Raw genomic sequence first — 16922 nt, forward strand, 5'->3', positions numbered from 1 at the left:
CCACTCAGGCCTTTGACCACTCAGACATGGGGCCACTCAGGCTGAGACGACATACTGTATGATATGGATTTTACATGGAATATTCTCCATGAATTGCACAACAGACACACAATCACAAAATGTATATACTTCATTTCAATGTACACTAACAGATGTAAATTGCACTGTAGTTCAGTGACTAAATACCTGAGGGACATTTTCACCAATTTAATCCTAAAGGACAAATCTGATGCCCTTTTGAAAAGTCCATTTTTACAGATAGTATTTTAAGTTTTAAGGTAGCTCACTACACTAAAGCTTATACTCTGTATGACACCATGTCACAAGATGGCGATTTACATGTTTTGTGAAATTAATTGTATCGATCGATTTGTTTGTCTATCATCATAGCTCAGTGGTTAAAGCATTGGGCTGGTGAACCGCAGATCTTGAGGTCAAATCCGCCAGTCTTTTGTTTATATGTGTTAAAATAATTTTTTGGAAAATCATGTTTTTATCCAAATTTGTATATTTTTTGCCATTTTGGCATATATAGTTATTGTATATCATCATATCTTTTATAATTTAATCAATTTGTACTGATTTGAGAAACTATTTCAGGGTGTAGTGAGCAACCTTAAGAACATCCAGCAGTCATAATTATGGTTTTCTATCATTTAATCACGGAGGTTCTTTTTAAATTAGTTAATTACCTGTTTGGGTTCCTTTATGACCGGAGTGTCCCCAGCAAGATGGAAGAATCTCACACAAAAGTCCTGCTCTGCTAGACAAACAGGTTCCAGTTCATTGAGGATTTTGTCAATGACCTGCACCAAAAACATATCTTTAATAATCTCTTTAAAAACTGACATTTCAAATAACCAATTATCAGAAAACTGCCAAAATCATATGGGTAGTTCTATCATATTACAATAAAAAATAAAGGTCGCAAACATCACTATGATAAAGGCAACTAAAGGAGATGAAAGCAAAGTGTGATGAAAATAAAGTATCCATATTGATCAACATACAAACTATGAATATGAAGCGAAACACATGCATTACTTTACCTGATCAAATAAATGTCTCATAGCTAGGTCATGGCTTGATCCATGCATTGAGATACTATCCGAGTTCAGACTCTGCACTGAGCCAGACATTTTCCGGTTCAGGCTTGAAGATGAGCCAGAAAGGGCTCTTGCCTGGCTGGTCAAACCAACACCTGGAAAATTCAATATATATTCATAAACTCGGTCACATTTGAAAAGAATTTGACAGAAACATTTTCGATGTTTTTATTATGTTCTCAAAGAACTGGATGTAGCTATTTTTACAACACAAAAAAAGTGTTCAAAATTCATGCAATACACATGAATGTTTTGTTAATAATAAACCTATGCTGTTTCAATGTAATCTAATACAAGATAAAAGTATTGCTATTAAATATTCAACTTTACATAGCAACCAATAAATTACATAATGTAAATACTAGTATAACGAATAGGTAACTGTCGTTGTTGTATAGTGAGAGATGTAACTACTAATATAACAAATAGGTAACTGTCGTTGTTTGTATAATGAGAGATGTAAATACTAATATAACAAATAGGTAACTGTTATTGTTGTATAGTGAGAGATGTAAATACTAGTATAACAAATAGGTAACTCTCGTTGCTTGTATAGTGAGAGATGTAAATACTAATATAACAAATAGGTAACTGTCGTTGTTTGTATAGTGAGAGATGTAAATACTAATATAACAAATAGGTAACTGTCGTTGTTTGTATAGTGAGAGATGTAAATACTAGTATAACAAATAGGTAACTGTCGTTGTTTGTATAGTGAGAGATGTAAATACTAGTATAACAAATAGGTAACTGTTGTTGTTTGTATAGTGAGAGATGTAAATACTAGTATAACAAATAGGTAACTGTCGTTGTTGTATAGTGAGAGATGTAAATACTAGTATAACAAATAGGTAACTGTCGTTGTTTGTATAGTGAGAGATGTAAATACTAGTATAACAAATAGGTAACTGTCGTTGTTGTATAGTGAGAGATGTAAATACTAATATAACAAATAGGTAACTGTCGTTGTTGTATAGTGAGAGATGTAAATACTAATATAACAAATAGGTAACTGTTATTGTTGTATAGTGAGAGATGTAAATACTAGTATAACAAATAGGTAACTGTTGTTGTTTGTATAGTGAGAGATGTAAATACTAGTATAACAAATAGGTAACTGTCGTTGTTGTATAGTGAGAGATGTAAATACTAGTATAACAAATAGGTAACTGTCGTTGTTTGTATAGTGAGAGATGTAAATACTAGTATAACGAATAGGTAACTGTCGTTGTTGTATAGTGAGAGATGTAAATACTAATATAACAAATAGGTAACTGTCGTTGTTTGTATAGTGAGAGATGTAAATACTAAAATAACAAATAGGTAACTGTTGTTGTTTGTATAGTGAGAGATGTAAATACTAGTACAACAAATAGGTAACTGTTGTTGTTGTTGTTTGTATTTTGAGGGGATATTAAAACAATTTTTGCATAATCACACAGATGACTGCATGACTTTTTTTTCTTCTATACTCCTATAACACAATTAACCTAGACATTTATTCCTTTGTTTCTTCTATACTCCTATAACACAAATAACCTAGACATTTATTCCTTTGTTTCTTCTATACTCCTATAACACTAACGCAGTATTAAGTCTTCCCCGGAAGACATGTGTCGCCTGCTAGTTCATTCTATATGTAATATATCACGTATAATGTTGAAAAAGTAAATTATTGAAATGGTTTTTGTCACTAAACAGGAAGTTGATAAGCAACAGATTCGAAAATGTCTTACACAATACAGTTGGCCATACTGATGCTCTGTGCCAAATATCAGGGAGTTGCCCCATGTGGTTCTTGAGAAAACTGTGACAGAAATTTTTTGTGACGACGACGACGCCAGACGACGACGCAAGACGATGGATAGTGATCCCTATATGTCGCCACTGCGTAACGCAGGCGACACAATAACCTAGACATTTATTCCTTTGTTTCTTCTATACTCCTATAACACAAATAACCTAAACATTTATTCCTTTGTTTCTTCTATACTCCTATAACACAAATAACCTTGACATTTATTCCTTTGGTTCTTCGTCCTATACATGTACTAGAATGTAAAAGTATACCCCCTGTATCTACTACACGTAGTATCATAAAAAAAATGTTTGGATTTTGTTTTGCGTCATACTCAGTTTATTCTTGTCTGGTTTGCTTCCTAACTTCTGCTTAGCCATTTCCAGGAAGTCTTGTATCTCCTTATTGTACAGCTTACTTAAATTCTGTGTATAGACCTGTGCAGAAATACACAACATCATAAAGTACTATACTGCATGTAGTTTACATGTATTTTGTCAAATTCATCACTGAAACATAATATTCAAACATTCAATATATACGAAATCATTCATTCATAAATGTCATAAGCCTTGGATCCAAACCAAGAAATTGACCTCCAAAATGCAGGAGACTGGAATCATTTCCTCGAGATTTTATATTGACATTTTTTAACATATGAATCAATTAAATCAGCCATTTTCAACCCTATTTTTTACTTTAAAAGTTGAAAACAAAACACAGAGATGATTTTACTTTATTAAAGGTCAATCTCTCAAATGCAATTGTTTCTATTCCATATGAACATGTAAATACATGTACGATATCTTTTATCTTCGTTTCTGACCTATGTATTACTGTGGATTTACAGTAAGTGTGAACGACACATATCGGCAAGTACATGACGTGCTCCAGATAGTTCATTGGAAAGTCCCCAAGTGATTTTAAAGAGTGCTTTTGATTGGTCGGTTAAATTATAGGTAGGCGTTCCCAAGTATTGGGCATTATATTATCTCGTGCCTAACAAGTGTAAGTTTCACTATTTGATTTCAATGTAAGTTGCACCGTACGTAGCGTGAGATTCAATATCGGTTTTGATTTGACAACAGGGATTTGAGATTACGTTAATAAAATGTCTTGTAAAGTTTATCTTATATATACTAGATATCTACATGAATAAAAGTAATGAGATATCTTATAAAGAAAAAATATAAGATGTTTTATAAAATATACAAGATATCTCGTAAACTTTAGAAGATATAACTTTTATCAGATACCTTATAAATTTTATCTTTTAAATAGGAATAAACGTGCCATACTAATATACTACATCGCAGTATTAATAGGTATGGGAGGGGACATGAAAGGAATTTGAAATAAAAAGGCGGGATACAGGGTGAAAAAGGCGGGCTCTGATATGTACAGAAAAGGCAGGATAGCAATATCCCAGAATTCAAATAGTGTTGAATATTGAAAAAAAAAAAAAAAGACGGGATCAAAAATACTGCGGGAAAAGGCAGGATCCGCAGTTGCTTCTATATCCCAATAAAAATTGAAAGGTTACTCCCTTAAATTTCTGTAGATACTTGTCAGTTTTAAGTGATCAGAAATTTCAGTACATGTTTCTATAGGCGATTTTGTCCGTTTAAGAACAATGCTTTTGTTTTGTTGTCTCTTTCACATTCGCAGTTTCCATATCGTTATTTTTAAATAAATCTCTCGGAGAATATTTTCGAAATCTTACAAAGCATTGGATAAGGGCGAGATCAAAAGATCGATGTCAGAAAAATTTCTAAATTCAAATAGTTAGGGGGAAGAGGGGGTAAAAATTCGTAAGTTTCTGTCATCCGACATCGATTACACTTTAGTGGGAAAAAAATACAACTGACTTCAAAACCACATAATAATACATTTTAATAAACATTTAATAGTTTCAATGTACACTTTCATTTGTTTTACTTGTTAATCGATTAGTTTCAACATACTTCATATTTAGTTTTGTATTGGGGGGGGGGGGGGGGGGGTGTCTTTGTGAGAACTATGCAAACTCAGTTTTCTCAAACATTGAACATTTGATCTCGCCCCTAAAATAATTTGTCAGATTAAGTAATAAGATCAATATATATTCTACTTGGAGAAAACATTTATTTTCAACACATGGCATGCTTTGATGTCTTTTACTGTTATATATACCCACATTTTCGTAAGAAATTCGGAAGTAACCATCACTAGATACTGTTGATTGCATGAACAACTGCAAGTTCTGTGAATTCTAGCAAAAACTAAATTCCCCAAACCATCCCTCTCCTGTAACACATTATTAAAGAGACACTACAGCTCATTTTGCGCAAAAATCATGAAATGACAATTTTCCCAGCGCTTTTTCAATTTTTGTTGCATTGTTGAATGTATGAACTTTGCGAAAATAACACTTATCTAAAGTCAAAAATTCTCGTTTAAACGTAAAATTTAATACTTTTTGATGGCCTATACAAAAAATATCGAGTCTCCTCCTTTCGGTCTTCAGACGCATGCGCATAGACAGTAAACAGTGCAGCATGTCGTGAAGTGAGAGAAAGTGTAGTGGATAGATAGATCCAGAATTTTGACAGATTCTGTAAGAAAAGAGATAAAAATAAAATGAGATAAAACTAATATGTGAAATAAAATTGACCTTGCGATCAGTATGACTGTTGGAAAACAAAGGGCTAGGAGAAACGATTGCAACTCAGTGGCGGATCTAGCTAGAATTTCCGAAGGGGGATGACAAAGTCTAATATTAGCCAAAGTAATCGGCTTTCTGGGTGCAAAATTTGGATTTTCACTCACAATTTGTGGCGAGAGGGAGGGGGATCCTGCCCCCCCCCCCCCCTAAATCTGCCATTGGGACTAGCCGCGAAGACACTAAACTTGTGCTATTTTTATCTGAACACGACACGTGTTAGTTGTAAAAACATCGGTCAATTGGAACATGCATGGAAGGGTTTCTGTTGAAACAATGATTTATATAATTACTTATTATAAGGAGCAGGGAAAAATCTTATACTTGAAAGGTGAGCGTGGACCCCCTTGAAGGGGAATTCAAATAATTTCCTACACAACACCTTTGATGTCATTCAAAACCATGTGATGTAAATAAGCATTCAAAAGTCCGAGCCAGCATGAAGAAACCTTTGAATTCCGGACGATCTTCAAAGCGCATTTGAGAGTAAATTGATGCATCCAATTGTTCAAAAATGTCAGTATCGATATGATATTTATCATTTTATCAATGCGTGTTTTAAAAAACACTTTATCAAAATGTGGAAAATGAGCTGTAGTGTCTCTTTAAAGAAATTCAGCATTTCGTTAGCATTAGATGCCCCTTCTATAACGTCATAATAAACCACAGCAAATGTTGATTGTTAATGTTGCGTTACTGGCGTACCTTTGAACCTATATCACTGGTCCACCCCTAACTGCATGTCCATGATTGCGATTACCCATTGTACGAACGACACTCGCTTCGTCAAATATATATATATATATATATATATATATATATATTTATATACAGTCAACTTTCGATAAACCGCCACCTTTTGTTCTTATGAAATTATGGCATTATAACGAATTTGGCGATGAATTGAATTACTGCCATCTTGAAGAAATAGAGTTACCGTTCTTTTATATGTAAGAGTTATCTTTCCTCTATTTACAATACTTGTGTAAGTGAGCGATCCTTTGCTGCTAATATGTCGCCGACTGTCCTTCTTTTTATATAGCCTTTTCCCATAAAACAGAAACATGATTTGCAATATCCTGATGGGTACATTTTTGATGATGTCCTTGGTACGTAATGATTTGCTTTTTCTCATCAAAATTTAACAAGGCCCTCTTTCGTGGCGAAGCCATAGCTAAATTGAAATGTGTTTCTTTGATGTATAAACAACTTGACTACAGTTCATCTTGAGTATTTTTCTTGTTTATTCAATACAACAATTACTGGGATCCTTCTGTCCAGGTGTACGCCGGAGATTGATAATGACCAATTTATTGCTTCACTGACCACGTGCACCCATGGCGGTTTATCGAGATAATTAACGCGTTGAAATAGACTTTTGTAATGAAAACACTGTGGGAAATGGCGATAGCGAATTTGGCGTTTTAACGAGAGTTTTAAGTAACAGGAAAAATGTTCCTAGAAAAATGCGGCGTTATAACGAAAATGGCGATGATTTGAGTGGCAATAATTCGAGAGTTACCTGTGTGTGTGTATATATATATATATATATATATATATATATATATATATATATATATATAAAAAACTGACTCGGCCTAAATTGCAATAAAATAATTTCATACTCGATAAACATAAGTACATCCGGTGTGAGCTTCGTTGGCGACACTTTCGGTGCAAGAGTTCCCATGATTGACAATTTTATAACGTGGCCTTTACGACGCCTAATTTCTTACTGATTTTACCATAAAATAAACTCTCGGCATGTAATCTTAAAATCAACGTCATTGTTTTAGTTGGTATTGGTTTCCCCTTTTTGCAGAGTCTCTTCCATTGTGCTAAAAGATTACGTAATAACAAGTTAGTGTAAAGACACGTGTGCCCATCTAAAATTATTTTTATTCCCACCCCTTTAAATATTGGTCCAATCGCAGTGATTGTTCTTTCCTTGATGCGTCATCATTGACAGATTTGTTTTGAAATCAACTATCCGGGACCGCGAATGAACTTGAGAAGCTGAGTCGTTCACACTTACTGTAAATTCACAGTAATTATTTTCAAAACAGCAATTTATTCATCACATTTACATAGTTAAATACATGTCCAGTGAAATCATAATAAAGTAATTATTAATTGCAATATACTAATATATCAATAATTATAGTCATTACTGAATAAAAACAAGTCAATGATCAGCTGATCATCCATGTGTGTCTAATTCAGTCAATCAAAATAACAAAGGGGCAGTCTTCATATTATCATTTTAAATTTTGGTCTTGATCCGAGAGATTTTAAACTCCTGATGGGAGACAATTTTTTAATGCTCATTTCTGGGAGCCTTCTGGCCTATCCAGGATATATTACATGAATGTTCCTGAGAGCCTCAATTTTAAGATAACCTTGTCAATTTCTGCAAAAATAAATCTCCAATGAATGAAAGTGTAATTTACTGTAATAAAAATATATGCAAAGATAAGCCTACATGTACCTTCAAAACAACAAAAGATAAAACACAATCAAAATACAATTGTCATTTAACCCTTAGCAGATAATTGTACCTTTGACAGCTCAGTAAAACTATGGAAGTCCGAGTTCTTCAGCCAGAGCATGAGGTCTGCATATGGTGTGAGATCTCGGTGAGCTGAGTGGTGCTGGGGAAGTCTAAAGTCTGGCGCCTGGCGACTGAGCGTCTCTCCCAGCTCATTCCCCTGTCAAATTCAAATTATAAACTGGTAAATTCTGTTGCGGCAGAATACATTCATATTTGTCCCCATAAAATTAATGCAAAACATGACCATGTAAATGCTATGCATAACATATCTAAACACATACAGTACATCTCTTATAACATCTTACAGATAGATTTCCATTAAAAAGAATATATTTTGTATGATATACATGTAAAGTAACAATAAGTTAGGGCAGTTTACAAATCATAAAACACAAAGTGGTTTATAAAAGATTGCTAACAGTCCCACCCTACTTTATATCATAATAGAAATTGGAAAGCGCATTATAATGTATAGACTGCCCCAACTTACTTTATATCATACAAGAGTACCGCAAACGGTACATAATACGCCCGTGGAATGCTTACATAGGGTGTTTTTCTTGTGCTATAATTTGTATAATTTTGCTTCAGGTATTATCAGCCATCATGAGGCTGCGACAAACTTTCATATGAACAAAGGGTCTTAACTTAAAAATCTAGATTTCCTCAAAATGGACAAAGTTCAACAACCTGTAATTGTTTCAAAAATGGAAGAAAATCAAAATCCTTCCCCAGATGCACATCTTCAATACCCATACAAACACTCCACAAAATATGTACCCTCCATAGAATATTAATTTCCAAATAGACTGAGTTCAACAACCTGTAATTTTCTCAAAAATTGTAGAAAATCAAAATCCATCCCACATGCACATCTTCAATACCCATACAAACACTCCACAAAATAAGAAGGCTCTCACTTGAAAACTGTGGGAGGAGTAGGGTGGACAAATTATGTACCCTCCATATAATAATTATTTCCAAATAAAGGGGCAAAACTCCTGGAAAAAAGGTCGAAATGGATCAAAATTGCAGTATGATCTAGAGTGACCCACAAAGAAGCTACACAGCAAGTTTCAGCATGCTATGTGAAAGCGAAATGAAATTATTAAGAGAAAACCCCGAACGGACGGACGTACAGACATCGCTGTACCATAATACGTCCCGTCTAAAGATGGGCGTATAATAAAATGAGTAGAAATTAATTTCATTACTTATAATCTTATTCAGTAAAACAAATTTGATAAATATTTTTAAAGAAAATAATTTCTTATGATGCATAGAAATATCGCCACAGCAACAAAGTGGAAACAGAGGAGCCAAGCGTATTGTGATGTTATTCCTAGGACGTCATTTGGTGCAACTTCATCGTAACTTAGTTCATATGATATAAAAAATGTTGATAAAGTCAAATGAATCAAGTACATCTTACGAGTGAAATAAAACCATTTCAAAATAAGCTATACAATAAATATTTTAGGGGTGAGAGCAAAGGTTCAAAGTCTGACAAAAAACTAAATCAAAACTAATTAAGATGAATGTTGAAACTAAATCGATTAACATGTAAAAACATACAATTATAAATAATGCACAGTATACCTTTTCTATTGATTATTCACAAATGAAAGTGTACATTAAAACTATTCAATGTTCATCAAAATGTAATGTTATGTGGGTTTTAACACTTGTCTTTTTTTTTTTCCACTCAAGTGTAATCTATGTCGGATGACAGACACTTACAGGAGATTTTATCTCCCCTCCCCATAACTATTTGAATTTAGATTTTTATCCCACATCGATCTTTTGATCTCTCCCCTTATCTACATCTTGAACAAATTTTCCTCTCAAGAAATGTCAATGTTGACTCAGACCCACATGTGACTGTCACTGCTGTCTCTTCATGTCTGAAGAGACTTCTACCAACTGAAGTGAACATTACCTGTTGGATAAACAGGTTATTAAGGTGGTGAGCCAATCTCTTGCCAAATTTGTCTGAAAACTTGGTGAATTTTCTCTGCTGTTCCTCGACTGCAGTCATTTGATTCAAAGCTGAAATCACAAAAAATAATCTTATAAATGTATACACAAACCCAATACACAATGTGCCTCAAAATTCAAATAATGTGAATCAAACAAAGACAATATGGTGAAGGAAGTACCTGGATGAATGTCTGCATTCAGACATTTCTGTAGAGCATGGGCAGCAGCTGTACATTCATATATACCACCAGGTGTAGAAAGGTCACTGTCCTGTAGGGCCTTTAAGTGCAGAGTGTCTAAATCCAGTTGAATCTATCAAAAATATATATTTACAAATTCCTACTCCTGTACTACATGTCATATTGTCCATATTTCTAATTTCGTTGTATGAAAACTACGCTACAGGTAAATACATATCTGTTGCATCAAAATTATCAAAAATACATGTTTATTGTGAAAATCTTTAATGCAAGTCCTAATGAAATCTGTTCAAGTTACCAGATTAGATATATGTACTGCAACACAATTTTCAAATAGCTTTATATACTGTACACTGTACTCTTAACAACATGGAATGACAAAAATAACTAATTTTGTGTAGAATCTTTGAACAGCATCAAATGAAACTTAAGCACACTTCCAGTTTACACAAAACTAGACACCCTTTCAGTGACTAGGACACATCTGAGTACTATCAAAACCTAACTAGATTTACTACCAGCAATGCAGGTGAAATGTATATCTATGTACAGCAATTCTATGCTTGATGAATGATGAGGAAGATTTAGACTTTGTCTTGTTTTACCCAGCATGCTTTACTGACCACTAAGTTGTCCAGTTTCTCCAGCAGTAGCTGATGGTTTCTGTTTCTTGTTTGAATCAGTGCATCCTTCTCCTTCATCACTTCCATCTGATCTTTTACATTCTACAAAACACACAAAAATCCTGGCATATGGATAGATTGAAAATGTCTTCTTTATCCAAGGACAATGGTAACCAACACAGGTATATTTCCCTCCATTGAAGATTACTAAAGAGATCCAATATCGACCTTTAACATTAGGTATCTACTCCAAAAGAACAGTGAATAACAGATGTTTGATTAAATCATATTGCATTAGACACATAATTTTTCATACCAAGGTTAAATACATACACTTTTTAAATATAGACAAATTAAAAAAGCAGGTCTGACAACAGAGATGCAAGGACAAGATGGAGAAAGGCAAATCAACAGAGAGCACAACAAATGACAATACCCAAGTGGTATATAGATGTATTTCACAGCGTAAAGAACTTAGTGATTGTCTGACTTTATCACATATCATATTTACCAAAACAACTAACCAATCACCTTTATTTACCTGAAGAAAGTCTAAACCTGACCATGTCAAAGTACGGTAAGTACAATGTCCCATGTATACCTGTAAAATACTGTCATAGAATTCCAGCTTGTCTTCAATTTTCTCAGCCGATTGAATGCCGTCGTCCAGAAGCCTCATCAGGTTCAATACCTGGTCCTCAGACCCCATAATGGAATGAATGTTGGCCTGAGATGAACAAAATTATAATACACATCATGAAAATTAGTCCAACGTAATAACATGAAAAATGTCCTAACAAAAGTTTATTGCATTTTCAACAGTGAAATGCTGAAATTTCTCCAATGAATAAAAATTGCTATTTTCACAGCTGTTATTTTCATAATGTGAAAATAACAACCAGGACTGCTTGCTGAAATATTAATTCCCAATACATAAGATCACCTTCATTTTACGTTTAAATATATATAATTAATTTTTCATGTTTTTTTATTTGAATACCCAAACTAAAATTGAATTAAAGTTGTCTTATTGTTCAAATGTATTGATTTTTTATACATTTTGCATATTTCTTAAGCACTATATTTTCTGTGCAATATTGTTTCGAACGTCAAAGGGAAAGCTTAGGAAAAACCAGACAAAATGAAATGAGCAGAAAATTCATTGTTTTTGTTGTTGGATATAGAATTTACTTCACTCTCGTGAGACAGGATTTCTTTAAAATATATTTTCACTCCTGTTTTGCACTCGTGAAAATAATATAAGAATATCCTGTCTCACTGTTGAAATAAATTCTATATCCAACAACAAAACATTTAATATCCTCCATATATATCCATATTGTATCAACAGTTTTGGTCTTTTAATGAAAAACATAGTCTACAATAAATTGCCGACTTTGTTTATCATATGAAAAAAATGTACAACAAAAATTAACACACCCCATCGAGAACTGACAACTGTTTGGAAAGCTGCTCTGCAAACAGTTCTGCATTGCTGATGGCAATCTTGCACTCAGACATCAACTGGTCAAGGTCAGATTCTTCTTTAGGGGTCAAGGCCTGGTAATCATCTTCCATGGTAACAATGTCATCTTCTTGCTGGGTCGTTTGTATGGAGCCTGTGGGCCTACTTACCTCTACAGTAAGGAACAACATGCTGATTCAACAAAACTGATGTGACATTAATGCACTGAGCAAGAATTGGCTAAACACTCTTTTTTAACAAACTTTAGCCCTATCAAGTGTTTGAAATGAAAATATAAGCACAATCTTATTTTTCTTCCAGTAGATATCTTGTTACAATGTAATACATTTACATGTATATGATTATGATTTAAATATATTGTCTGGATTTACCTTCTAGTAAATGTCTTGGAACATTCAGGAAATCAGGCTTTTGAATCAAATATCTCTGGCTTAACTGAAGAAAATAATTAGTGCAAAGATTGATCAGGACAATATACATCAACCTAAATACAGGACATAACCAAACTTTTCCTGCTCAATTCTCAATATCCTCCTCACTGATGACCTGCCCAATGACAAGGATATCTTTAGGTGGTAATCAAATGAATTATTTTTTCATTGTCAGTTATATTCTATGCTCTATTTTCAGCAATAGAGAGACTTTTTTTATCTTTACAATATATGTATTCTCCACATCTTCCAGAGACAGGATATGACTGCTAATGTTAACCATTGACAAATATTCTATACTCCTCCTCTTTAATAACACTTAGAGAATTTGTATCGATCTTATCACTTATTCTAAATACCTTCCACAGACAGGATATGAATGTTTCTTTATCATTGACACTGCTTGCTACCCATTTGTATACTTTTTCAAAATGGAGATCAAATTCTGCTGTTTCCTGAAAGAAAAGAAGGTGATACAGTTTTTGAAGAGTGTAAAATTCATCAAACACAAAATAAAACCTGGTATGATGGCAGTGCCCTGCACAATCAGTTTAAACTTACACATTTAATAAGGAATTTGAAGGGGCATGGACACAATTTGAGCTCAAAATTTTCATATCTGATTTTTCCATTTTGTAATGTTCAAAATGCTTAACTATGGTATTTCTAATGGTCAGTAAAGATTTGAATGCCCTGTTTTTGTTTACATACATGTATAACCTAGATATACCAGTAAAAGTTTGTTTAAAGCAGATTTTTTCAATGTACAAGTTAATTCTGAACATGATTTAATAGTTTCTAGTGTTTAGCACATCTTATTTTGTTTTAAACATGCTACTAGTATTTTCTATCAAGCAATATATATGTTAACAAAAACATGGCACGAGCCTTGTTTACATAACAAAGAATTGTGAGTGCTGTATCTCACTTGTAACTCAACAACTGATATTCAAATTTAGGTTGACCATTTGAAATATGTTAGTTAAGCACTGTAAACAATAAAAATGGAAAAATAAAATTTTCAGCTCCTTTAATATTGAAAAGGGAAGCAATTAATTTTATAATACAATAAATAACTGCCATTAAAAAGAAACAACTATTATGCTGAGCACATTTTCAAATACCTCAAATTACTACACAACCAAGAGGTTTTCACAAAATAAATATGACAAATTAAGAAGAGTTCTTTCCCTTTTAGTGATGCCGCTAAAGTATATTTCACATTAGCGCTGGTCGCAGTATGTAAATCAAATGAAAATAAAATTTAGTATGCCACTGGTTTGCATATATTTGTATATATATCAAATGTTAACAGGACAAACTTCTCCGCCTACCTTACTGGAACTCTTCCCGTCCACAACCTTCAATTCTCTCAGCAGCCATGTCACTTTCTTCTTGTAAGCCTCTGTTTTATCTGCCTTTTTTACCTGGTAAACTCGAGCCTGTACCGGGGTCTCTGTACTCACTTTGGTTGAAAATTTAAAAGAGTACAATAACCGAATAATCAATTTGATGTAAAAAAGTAATCTGTAATCCTGGATAAATAAAGGCTTTATTATTATTATTATATTATTTATAATCTGAGAATTCACATATACATGTATCTTGAACAAAAATTATTTCTCTGTTTAATATTTTAATGCAACATACTTTTCAAGTATTTGCATATCAAGAATACAATGAAATTAATTGAGTATATACGAGAATTTTCTACACCTCCATTGTGTTTCAGAATAATTCATTCTTACGTGCAGCACACAAAAAGCTTGTTTTCTTCTTCCGTCCAACTTTAGTGACATGAACAAACCCAATCAGGCGTTCATCATTTGGCAAAAATACGTCTCTGTTGAGAGTGTGCTTTATTGCAGTCATTGTTCAAAGCCACGTCATGCAATTCTTCCCAGTAGTTTTAAATGTCATTGCATTGAATTTTCTGTGCAGCTACAAAATATTTTTAGATATTTTTAAATTTTGTACCGTACATAGCTATTTAAACAATCACAAATACATCATGATTAATCATAACAAATATCCTTGCATCAAAACAAAGCATTGAAGTACACCAATATTCTAATTTCATCCCAATTTTTACCAGAATTCAAAACTAAAGAATGAGTGCATTTAATGCACAATACAGTCATTTGTAGTCAGAATCAGTGGGTAAAGAATGCACAACGGGAATAAGGTGTTCCGAGTAAAGTTAAAACAAACATCATAAATTATTATACCTCAGTATGAGAATTCTATGCAACGCGTAATCTGATTGGTCTAGACGGTCACATGCCAGGGATGACAAAACTTCATATCTCCCTTTCAAACATCATATCTCCCTATCATATTTACTCCTTGGGTAGCCTCATGCATTTTTCATAAACTTAACGTCAAGGTAGACAAAGTGTATCGTGACGTCACAATAAGTCTGAGTCATTCTACTTTCATAGTTCGTAAGGCACAAAATATGCGGGTCTCTGATACACAGTTGAATGCATGGTTTGGGTTGATACAAAAACATGCAAGTAAATCAGCATTCAAGGAGAATAGAAAAACAAAAACTGATTATCATATCACTACATTTCGTTGTTTATACCCTCTAATACGTTGATGGCACAGTGTTACCGTTTGGGCGATCTCAGTTCATTCAATGTATATAGATGAGAGGACTCCAATTTCAAATGCACTTTTGAGTCTTGCTTTGTTTCAGTATAATAAACAATTCATTGCATGAATGTTCGGCAGATATGAAGATTTATTCACCCAAGAAAAATCATATTCCCATCGGGCGTTGCCTTTTTCTTGGGTGAATAAATCTTCATATCTCCCTCACTATCATGCAATAAATGTATAATGTCCCTCAGTGCACTTCACACTATATGACGTCACAATATAAAAGCACGCCATGACATGTAGGTCAATAGTTGTATCGCGGGGGAAAATGTCATATTAATATTTTCTCACTGTTTACTACCATTATCCAGTGTTCAAGCTGCATATGTTTAAATCTGTTTGTCAGATTACTTTTTTCAGTTTACTTTAATAATATATAGGTCAAATGTTTTTATATATAGTGTGCACTAAAATAATCTTTATATTACATGTACATTGTGACCTTGAAATCGCCCCTGATGTGCATAGTCATTTAGAATAAAGAAAACCAATGTGGGCACATATCAACATGGCACAGGTGAAAGATGATGATATTTTATTTCAATCAAGGCATATTCCTAAAGATAACTAGTTGCAGATTTAGGCTTTTGATACAGACGGTAGGATTTTTTGCCTCATTTAGATAAGATTTGGCAGTGAATGTAGGAAATGCCCAACATTTGAGTCAAGATTATGGACATTGCTATATATGAGAGGATATCGTACAGGTCCGAATCAATTTTTTAATTTATCACAATGTTGACATATCAAGCCCAAACTGCAAATGATTTGAGTGAAACTTTCATCTGTGTCGAGGCGATCAACAACTGGAAGTCTAGCAGATAAAAATAGCTCTACGTCACTTGCATGACGTAGTAATAGTTAAGCGAAGGATTTCCCCACGTGATACGATGTTTGTTTATGTATTGACAAACGATTTTTACTAAAAAATTTGAGATGCTTGAAAGAATTTTACTTTATTTTGAATATGCTGTTATTACTTAATAGTTATTTTACTTGGGACACCTTAACCCCTCAGTGTGGCCTAACAATTGTTATGAAACACATCAGACAGTATAAATCTCACATCTTTATTGATTATGATGCATCCAACATGGTTCTTTGAAATATAAATTGTGCACAACAAAATTAACAAACTTACTCACTAACACCTACATATGCTGCATTTCTTTAGAATTACTGGAACTGAGTCTTAACAATTGCCACTTTCTTGTTATTAGTACTACATATAAGAAATATTGTGTCATGATACACTGCACTGGCACTGCACGTTTTTGTCTGAACTTCTTTTTTTCTTTTTTTTTTGCTTTTGTTTTATTCAGTACAACATAAAACGATAAGTTCAACTAAGACCACTCTTTAGGCCTGTCCACTTTTCTACA

At 33.4% G+C, this 16922-nt stretch overlaps 1 protein-coding gene across 5 annotated transcripts in view; it reads right to left on the minus strand.

Annotated features, from left to right (window-relative positions):
• The window catches only part of LOC125678121 (exocyst complex component 1-like), a 35897-nt gene that overhangs the window by 18670 nt on the left and 305 nt on the right, over positions 1 to 16922 (minus strand). For 2 of the 5 annotated variants that reach the window (XM_048916276.2, XM_048916273.2), the window contains exons 1-14: positions 16682 to 16808; positions 14625 to 14817; positions 14211 to 14341; positions 13236 to 13331; positions 12817 to 12880; positions 12400 to 12596; positions 11561 to 11686; positions 10960 to 11061; positions 10316 to 10448; positions 10096 to 10205; positions 8164 to 8313; positions 3239 to 3341; positions 1050 to 1201; positions 693 to 806 (exon numbers count right to left, since the gene is read on the minus strand). In XM_048916276.2, coding sequence (XP_048772233.1) covers positions 693 to 806; positions 1050 to 1201; positions 3239 to 3341; positions 8164 to 8313; positions 10096 to 10205; positions 10316 to 10448; positions 10960 to 11061; positions 11561 to 11686; positions 12400 to 12596; positions 12817 to 12880; positions 13236 to 13331; positions 14211 to 14341; positions 14625 to 14748 — 1602 coding nt within the window. In that variant the 5' untranslated portion in view covers positions 14749 to 14817; positions 16682 to 16808. Of the gene's footprint in view, positions 1 to 692; positions 807 to 1049; positions 1202 to 3238; positions 3342 to 8163; positions 8314 to 10095; positions 10206 to 10315; positions 10449 to 10959; positions 11062 to 11560; positions 11687 to 12399; positions 12597 to 12816; positions 12881 to 13235; positions 13332 to 14210; positions 14342 to 14624; positions 14818 to 16681; positions 16818 to 16922 lie in introns of those variants that run through there. The other 3 variants (XM_048916274.2, XM_056155653.1, XM_048916275.2) reach the window with 2 other exon arrangements.

This window comes from Ostrea edulis, chromosome 2 (genome assembly GCF_947568905.1).
Source record: "Ostrea edulis chromosome 2, xbOstEdul1.1, whole genome shotgun sequence".
In the NCBI taxonomy this organism is placed as follows: domain Eukaryota; kingdom Metazoa; phylum Mollusca; class Bivalvia; order Ostreida; family Ostreidae; genus Ostrea; species Ostrea edulis.